The 10,000-nt window shown below is 38.2% G+C and overlaps 1 protein-coding gene across 1 annotated transcript in view; it reads right to left on the bottom strand.

The window, feature by feature from the left end:
• bma (SCY1-like protein bma) overlaps nt 1–10,000 on the bottom strand; it is a 926,084-nt gene that overhangs the window by 167,067 nt on the left and 749,017 nt on the right. The window contains exon 8 of the mRNA XM_076196685.1: nt 3,158–3,272. Within this exon, the coding sequence (XP_076052800.1) occupies nt 3,158–3,272 (115 nt within the window). The remainder of the gene's footprint in view (nt 1–3,157; nt 3,273–10,000) is intronic.

Below are 10,000 nucleotides of genomic sequence, written 5' to 3'. Positions count from 1 at the left end.
ATAAAAGAAACCAAAAGAACGGAAAGCCAACATAAGTAAATAATTAAACGCACAGAATATCACCAACACCTTCCACATTGGAACGATGAGTGGAAAATTAGGAAAGACATGAGAAAAAATATGAGGAAAGCGCTGTAGGCAGGGGAAATACTCGTATGTTTCAAAGATGTCAACAACGATGGCGGGATGTATCTGTAGGGCAAAGATTTTTGGAATAATGTTCACAATGGAGGGTAGGGGCCAGGGATTGAGGCCTCAGGCCTCTCCATCGGAGCACGACATATATATATATATATATATATATATATATATATATATATATATATATATATATATATATATTATATATATACATATATATATATATATGTTTATATATATACATATATATATGTATATATATGTTTATATACATATACATATATATATATATATATATATGTATATGTGTATATGTATATGTATATGTGTATATATATATATATATATGTATATATATATATATATATATATATGTATATACAGTATTTATATATGAGATGACATGGACGTGTATCATTCTAAGAAACTACTCGACCTGGCCCCAATAACCCTTGACGAATATATGAATATAGGCGTAACATTTTCATATATGAATATTCCAAATATATTGAAATATTGTGAACGACGTTTTCTACACAAACTGAAATCAAGTGTACGATATGGTTTAGGAATGAAAACGAGGTAAATATTAACAGAAGTCGTTTGTCTTTTAGTTAAATGGATTAGTACGAAAGTCAAGAAAATGCTGTCTAAATACAGGAGTTTTTTCTAGAAAAGGAAGGCATCATACAAGGCGCTTTTCTTTTGCGCTGGTGGTGTCATAGGAAGCGTGCTGGTCTCACATTATCTAAGTTGTGGGTTCGGTTCCCGCACTTCTGTCTGGTTCCCAGCAGTTCTGACGCGTGGGGCAAAGGCGACGGCTTCGGCCGCAGCTACTCAGCACCTCCTGGCGTAGGATCCTCATCTTTTATTTCAAGAAGAATGATGAAGTGTATATGCTTACAAGTGACTCAAACGTATTGTTAGAATTGCTCTATCCTCATTTGTTTTTTTGCAAAATAAAAAAAAATGTGTACATAATTCTTATTTAAGAATATAACTCACTTTAGTAGATTGGTTGTTATCTATTTCCTATTTGTTAGAATACCTCCATGTAACGGCGTTTCCATTTTCCAGTAACAAAATGGATGAACATTATCATTTCTTTATTCATATTTTTATTTGGATGATTTCGAATCACTTAAAACGTAACTACGTTATCCAGATTTAGAAATTCCCGCTCGAAGGCATTCTGTCCACATTAAAGGTTTCATCTTGGCCTAAAGGCAGCTCCGTCCATTCGGTTTAGCAAAATCCTTTTAGATCATTTTCATCGCTTTGAATTTCTTCTAAATTATATTCATTTTTTATATTTGATTATTTGGGGTTGGTAACCGATTCTCATGTGCTTTCTAAGCAATTTGATGTAGTTGATGGAAGACAGTAAAGATATCAGAGGAGTTAAGCCGATCTCAATTAATCTAATCATTTAACGTTTATGTAATCATGTTTGACTCCTACGTCTATTGCCACCATCGCTAAGCAATTTCATCTTGTCGAGTTTAGAAAATGAGGCGGCATGACCTTTGTTTTCTCTATGCTTGATGGCTTGTTTATTGTTTGCTTTTGACGAAGTACATTGATACTTATATTCCATGATTGGACGCCCGATAGAAATTAATGTAAAGTTTATGTCAAAAGGTGCTATTAGAGTCTTAGACAACCTTTGCCCTCTGTGTTACTATTTACGGAAGCCGATACAGGTTATGATGACTATACGTTGGCATGAATGACCCTATCAGGAGGCTAAGACGATCCCCCTTACAGAAGACCTTTTAGAATGGAATTTAATGAACAATACCCTTGGTTCAACTCGTTGGCGGCTCATTCGAACTCCCGTGACCTCGACCTCTGCCGCAAGTAACGACGCTTTAATTCACTGAACCAGAGAGGCAAATATATAAACCTGATTGCCTATCAAGAAAAATGCATACTAAAGAAAGTTAAATAAATATTAAATTGAACAGACATTTTTCAATTGCGACGCGTAAAACATTAACGCCATCTCACAAATACAAAAAATCGACGCTTGACCCTGGCCGCCGATAAGCACCTCCTAGCGTAAGCTCCTTGCCAGTAGTATTTCAGTGTTGCTTGCTGCTTGTCCTGATATACGCAACGAGAAGAAAAATATAGAGGCGTCTGGAAGATTAATGCATTGCATCGAAAAAGAGTAAGCGTGCGCGGGCCCACTCACTCTCTCTCTCTCTCTCTCTCTCTCTCTCTCTCTCTCTCACTCACACACACACACACACACACACACACACACACACACACACACACACACACACACACACACACACACACACACACACAATAACAATGGAAAAACAAGAGGTCATTAAAAAAAACTCAAAAAGGATAACTATAGAAGAGATCGGAAAAAGCATAGTTTCCCAAACAGAGTGCTGGTTATATGGAATAACTTAGATAAAGAAACAGTGTGTGCAAATACTATTCAAGATTTTAAGAAAAAACTTGATGCTGAAAGATACCAAGACGGGTCACTACGAGCATAGCTCCCTTCCCGTGTAATACAACTAGGTAAATACAACTAGGTAAAAAAAAAAAACAACATACACACACACAAACACACGTTCGCACCGTCACCCCACCCTAGCGGTCTGAGTTCGAATCCCGCTCAGGGTTGAAATAATTTCAGTATCGCTGTGCTGCGAGCCTTTACTCTAACTCTCGTGTGCTGGGAGTTGTATGTGTGTGTGTATGTGTGTGTGCGTGCGTGTGTATGTATGTCACTCTATGAGCTCTGAGCTCTCATCCAGGAAGGTAATAGCTGTCGGTCACGAATCCAACACGTGATCCAAGACCATGGTGAATCTCACACATACACACACATGTACATACACATTACCTCTTCCTTTCCTTTCACTCTTCAGTTCTCTGTTACGTCTTATTTTTACTCACTTATTCCTCAGTTCCTCCCTCATTGTCTACTCTTCTCTTTATCCGTACTTACCTTCCGTCCATCCTATTGCAGTAGTCAAGGTCGACTTACCTTCGGGATGTGGGGGAGAACGTCCATGAGCGTTGTCCTGTAGAAGTGTCCTTTCTGGGTCGGGTCCTTCATGTTGATGACGTCGAGAAACTGGAGGGCGTGTACCACCGGGTCCCTGTCAGATCGAACAGGATTCCTTAGTTTAAAAGATTCGTAACATTTCCTACTTATTTATACCTTTGACCAAGTAGTTACAGAAGCAGTTGGCATAGTAGTTACCAGTGTAACCACACAGGTAATTTTAGAATTAAGTGGGAAGCAATTACGAAGGTTATTTCATAGTTGATTGGAAATGAAGCATGTGAAAAAAATGACAAGAACAATAGAACATATAAATGGGTGGAGGCTGCAAAAAACCATAAAGCCTACACTAGGTAGTTCCATGTCCCTTAAACCCTGTTATCCCTATCCATAAAGTTATTTGACCTTCTCAACAACCAATTGTTTCAGCGCTCAGTAGATAGTTACTATGTCTATTCCATTCATCAATCAATCTATTGGTAAACCATTTCTTGTCTATTTCCTTTTCAAATCTAAACTTGTCCAATCTAAATTCATTACTATGAGTCCTGTCCGCAACAACCTTGCTAAAATCCTTGGCCAATTTGAATATCTCTATTAGATTACCCGACACTCGTCGTCTTTACAGTGTAAGTTAAGATGCTTAAGCCTGTTTTCGTGTGGTAAATTTCTAAGCTCATTTAACAGTTTGGTCATAATTTTCTCGATAAAGTCCTCCCGTATAAACGCCATTTTTCTTTATTCATCTTCGTGCAGTCTTCTCATTAGAAAAGGACTTAATTGAGTCATAACTTAGCGTAAGATTTTCACATTAGCAGAAATTACAGTAGTAATGAGAACCATTCCCATTCTCCAGCAGAGACAATGGGATTCCTCAGGAAACAAATTCTAATTTGTAAGTGGCGGGAACCTTTCTTACATTTGTTCTGGCTGTCGTTTGGTAATTTAATCTAAGTGAAAAAAAATCCTGACATTTCAGGATTCATTAATCACCATATAATCATCAAAGAGGTGGTTGTACATAGAAAAAAATCTAGGGATTTAGCCTTTATGAAAATACTTAAACAGGTGATAACGATCTTTACGACTCTCGTTTTGCCTAATACTTGAGGGTTTTGAGAAATAAAGAGCAAGATCATGTGATGAGGCTTTGGGATATCTCAACCTAACTCTTCCTTGCAATGGTGCACTGCAATCTGTATGTATTTTGGTGAGCACCGATGGTTGCAGCAAGGTTATGACATCCCTTCTCTATTAGTGAAATCTTGATCAATATCACCGCCACCAACGTTTCCTCCATCACGCCTATTATCACCATTTCCATTTCCACCTTGACGTCCATCTGCACTACCACTGCCACCACCACTGCCACCGACACCACCATCTCCGCTTCCACCTTCACTTCGACCTCCTCCACCACCAACAGCAACACCACAAATACAATAAACACCATCATCACCACCACCAACATCACCATTACAAACACCATCACCCCCCCGCATCCATCTTCACTTCAATCTCCTCTACCACCACCATCGCCACCACCTCCACCTTTACCTCACTTTCATCTCCTACACCACCACCAGCGCCAAAACCACCACCACCTCCTCCACCTTATTTCCACCACCACCATCACTACTACTACCACCATCACCACCTCTTCCAACTTACTTCCACCTCCACCACAACCACCATCAACACCTCTTTCACCTCACTTCCATCTCCACCACCCCCCCTTCTACCACAACCAAAATCACCATCACCATCACCATCACCACAACCACAACCACAACCACAACCATAACCACAACCACAACCGCAATTAACACCACTACCACTGCCAAAGGCGCAACTAACCCCACCATTGCCGCCCCAACCTTTGCTAGCATCACATCCATTTGTAAGAGGGTGATAGAAAAGAAGGTAGAAAGAGGCCTAGAAGACGGGTTGTTGCATTTATAGGTAGGTTGTTTGTAAATAATAGCCCGAGCAAGATGTATGAGTCCGCTTTGTGTAGGTAATGAAATTGCTGTGTTCGGGAACTTGAATATATATATTTACATATTGCTGAAATGACACCCCTTTGTAACCTAAGAGAGAATTCTGCAGAGCATTGCCTTCAAGTCTTGAAACAAAGAATCTGATTGGTGAAAGGATGGAGGAGAAAATTCTTATTGGTTCACAAATGTAAGATCACGCCCATTGGGGAGGATCTTGAATATAAAGTTAAAGATCATTGGACTAAACAAGTGACGCATCACTGCAAAGCTCACGAAGGATCTCGTATACGTGCTCTCGTGGGATTCCTTAGAAAAAACCTAGGAGAGTGCGTTGTGTATTCTTAATTGGATTGAACAGAAGAAATATATAGAAACTCCAATATTTAATTCTCCTAGACAGAAAAAATAATGAAGTGAGATGTAGAAGCTTATAAACGATAGACTACCAACTAAAAGAAATGAATCGCTATATCGATAAACAGAGGACCGACAGCAGCGACAACAATGGTGGAAGCGGTGAAACGGCGAGGGATACAACGCACGCAACTAAACATCTCCGAAGAGGAACATTCAACTCATGCAACTAAGTGTCTCCGAAGAGAAGCACTCAACGCACGCAACTAAAAGTCTCGGAAAAGAAACACTCAACGCATGCAACTAAAGGAGACTACAACTAAAGAATTTGGTGCGACGATACGTGCTTACACATGGTAAGGGAGTTGATGCAGCCAAGCAGTCATCGCACGCAATGTCTCCGAAGAAACAAAATAAGATACTACGCCTGCAAAGAAAACGCAAACAACTACTCACGAACTCCAAGCAACATACGGGACCACGTAGTACACGCAAATCCCCACGCTAGTACGAGGATCAGCTAGTGTAGGACAGGGACGAGTACAAGGATAGAGATAATGTGTTGCTGAAGTGCACGCCTGTACATGCTGAGGGATGACTACAAGTTGAAGAAAGGAGTCGATTCAAATCGACATTATCGACAGAGAAGGTAGAAATTTACATGTATCATAATTATAAAATATTGTGATAGATAAGCGAATGAGGATGTCCACGGATGTTCTCCGTCATGAGGTTATTACCTCGCAGTCACATGTCTCAAAGTTTTTGGGGGTAAGAAAATACAATAGGGGTAAATAGATTCATTAACATAATTGATACTCAAACAGTGAAAAAAAAAAACTAGATGAAAATGAAAAATAGACACTGAAACAGAATATAGATCCTAAGAAGGGTAGATCTAGACTTATAATAAATTTCCAGCAAATGGAAAATGCCAACACATATGAAGACTACAAGAAATCATTCATTAAACTCTTTAAATTAAAGTGTGATGAGGATCCCATCAGGTCTTTGGTTAGAATGATAAAGACAACAAAAACAAATGGAACAAACACAGAATATTTAATAATTGTAGACAGATGGTCTAGGGACATGTTTTCTTTGTTGAAAGATTCAGATTGGACAGAAAATAGATCTAGTGATAAGTTAAAAGTTTCTCAGGCTACTAAGTTAATGACATTTCCACTATTGGTACACAACAGTGACGAGACGACTGCAGAAAAGCTACACAGGAATCTTAAAGAAATAATGAATTTGGGGGAGAGAGATTTTTTTTTAAATGGTTATCATGGCATTCGGAACGCAGCAACAGAAAGTAGAAATTCTAGGAGTGATTACAGAAACAATGGATCCGAACATAGAATTAGAAACACTTCAAGGAATGCTAGACTTGAGTGGGAAATTGGGATATACATCACGAGAATGTTATTATGTTATCATTTGTAGGAGCTGCAAACATGAAGGCCATTTTGAGTATCATTGTAGAAACCCACTTTTATGTTTGTGTCACAATAGAGTAGGGCATAAAATACAGGATTGTAGAGGAATGTCAACTTTTCACAGTCAACCAGAACAAGAGGAAACTCCCTAGACACAAAATAAAACAACACTACAGCGCTAACCCTAGAGCGGCAAACAGATATTATAGTGTACTGGACAGTGATGAAAAAGAGAACAACACAAGAGAAAATTTTAGATATACTATAACAATTTAATAAAACTTCTGTAGAACCCATCATTGCGGGTAGTATATCCAATAGAGCCATTCAAATACTTGTCGATAGGGGATCTGTAGTAAATGTTATAACCAGTAAAGTTTTAAACTAGTTGAAACAGGTAATGAAAATCTTGGAACCAATCCATTATTCATTGTAAGGAGTAACAGGAGGTCAGTTAAAAACATTAAGTAAGAATGAGTTAGGTGTTATTTTGTATAAAAATGAGCACTTGCACTTTCCGGTGATAGTGGTAAAAGAATCTGTCTTCCCAGGAAATTTATTGATAGGAATTGTAAGAGTGAGAAAAGAGGGCATGATCATATGTCCGGCTGAGTTAGGGATCTTAGTGAAATCACAGTTAATTAATTTTTAAATCACCCGGATTTAGAGCCAGTATCGGTAATAAGAGAACCTATTGAGATAGATGCTAAATTGGATAGTAGCAAGGCAGAGCGGTCTGTTCTGAACATATAGATTTAACACAAAAGGAAGAAAAAGACGCTCACAGTGAATACAACTTAGATGTTAGAGAAATCCTAGAAATTAATCACAATTCATCAACTGCAAATAAATCTTTGCTAATAGAGGAAGATGGTGTAATAAAGTCGACAATATTGCACTCCAAAGCAATTAATAGAGTAGAAGTGAAGTTGAAAGGAGTCACTGTTTAGTACCTTGAATGAGGCATATCTTTAAGAAGAGGTACACAGATAGGATGTTTTCAAGTCTGTCAAAGACCCATTAATATTTTAGACGAGAGACCTGAAGAGGTGGAATCACCAATTTCATCAGTCTGTTCAATTCAGGAAGAAACAGATATGGGGGAGAAATCTAAAAGTCAATTAGGGCCTACTTGCTGTCCTGAATTTGAATCAAGTTTAATTGCGTCGCTAGAGAAGCACAATAAAGCTTTGCCTGGGAACGCTCTGGGGGAAAACAACTGTTTTAAAACATCAGATCAAATTAAAACCAGGGATTCAACATATTGATATACCTACCTACATATCACCACATTCCAAACTAGCCATTGTAGATCATTTGATCACTGAAATGTTACCACAGGATGTCATAGAACCCAGTCAAAATGAATGGAACTTCTCATTTTATTCTGGTGCCAAAATCAGATTGTACCATGAGCCCAGTTATTGAGTATAGGGAATTGAATAAGCAGATAATACATGATCGACTACCGTTACCGGTAATAGCAGATAAACTTCAGAGTTTGGGAACCCAGAATCGGCAATTTAGATATCAAATCAGCTTTTTGACAAATAGAGTTGGATGAAGATTCTCGAGCTTATACAGCATTTTCTAAAACAACGGGGCAATATGCGTTCAAGCGAATGACATTTGGGTTATGTAACAGTCCATTAACTTATATGAGATCAATGAATACCGTACTAGATGGGTTGTTAGGAAACACAACTAGTGTATTTCTAAATTACATTTTAATATTTTCTCAAACAGCAACTGAGCACTTTAAGAAATTAGATTTGGTATTCTCAGGACTAGTTGAAACAGGATTGAAAGTGAAACTTGAAAAATGTATATATATTTTATGCAAGAGTCATTTAATTGAGACAAGATAGATAGACATAGGCTTAGTGCAGTGAACCCAAAGGTAGAAGCAGTAAAGAACTACCCAGTACCGAACAATGTAGAGAAAGCTAGAAGTTTCTTGGGATTGACAAGATATTCTAATCCATTAAGTTCTTTGTTAAGGAGAGATTCAAAGTTCACTTGAGGACCTGAAAAACATCAAGCTTTTGACAAGTTGATAGATAAACTTACTATTTCTCCGGTTCTCTTTTTTCCTAATTATGATAAAGAGTTCATTCTTTGTACGGATGCGTCAGACATTGGGTTAGGAGGCATACTGATCCAAGAAAGAGATGGAAAATTGCAACCGATAGCTTTTACATACTCGTAGAGACTTTGTAATAGTGCAGAGAGAAACTATTCCATTACAGAAAGGGAGACATTAGCAGTGATGTATTTACTGGAGAGTTTTAGATATATGATACTGGAATATCCAATCAGAGTGTGGACTGATCATACAGCTATTCAGAGCTTATTCAAGCGTAAGAATCCTAGAGACAGATTAGCCAGGTGGTTTACTATACTTCAATGGTACGAGGTTAAGTTTGAATACATTCCATATAGGAAGAACGTTGCAGCAGATGAACTATCTAGGAATATTAGCCAGCCAACGATAGGGTTGATCAACTTCATTTGTAGTATTAATGAACTAGTAACATTAGACGAGGAAATAATAATAAGGGAACAAAGAAGAGATCAGGCTTGGGAAAAAGTGGCACAGTACTTGCTGAGCCCGCCATATGTTCCTCCTTAACTACCAAAGGGGTACAAGATAGAAGCATTTCATTTAACCTTTAAACGGTTACCAGGGTGGAATTCTCCAGGTGTTTACAAACTCATACGCTTGGTAGCGTGGGTCCGGCTTGACACGCCCAGTAGCCTCAGCGTTTAGCTTGACTTGATTAAGGGTGGGTGTGTAGTCCAGCTGTCTCCATTAATCATTGCCTCCTGGCCCATTTTGGGAGAATTTCTCCCACAGTTACCATTTACGTGTGTTGTGCAACCTGAGTGTTTTTCTCCCGGTGTTATCGTATTTGTTATAATTTTCTTTTTTCAGCTGTTTTCGGATAAGATATAGTTAATATAAGTGAGCCATGGCAAAACGAAATGATATATATACAGATGATGAAATTGAGAAACTAATGAACACA

Source organism: Oratosquilla oratoria, chromosome 13 (assembly GCF_046742065.1).
Source record: "Oratosquilla oratoria isolate Oo_2021 chromosome 13, ASM4674206v1, whole genome shotgun sequence".
Classification (NCBI taxonomy): Eukaryota; Metazoa; Arthropoda; class Malacostraca; order Stomatopoda; family Squillidae; genus Oratosquilla; species Oratosquilla oratoria.
Note: the sequence above shows the minus strand (reverse complement) of the source record. Positions and strands in the feature narration are given on the sequence as shown.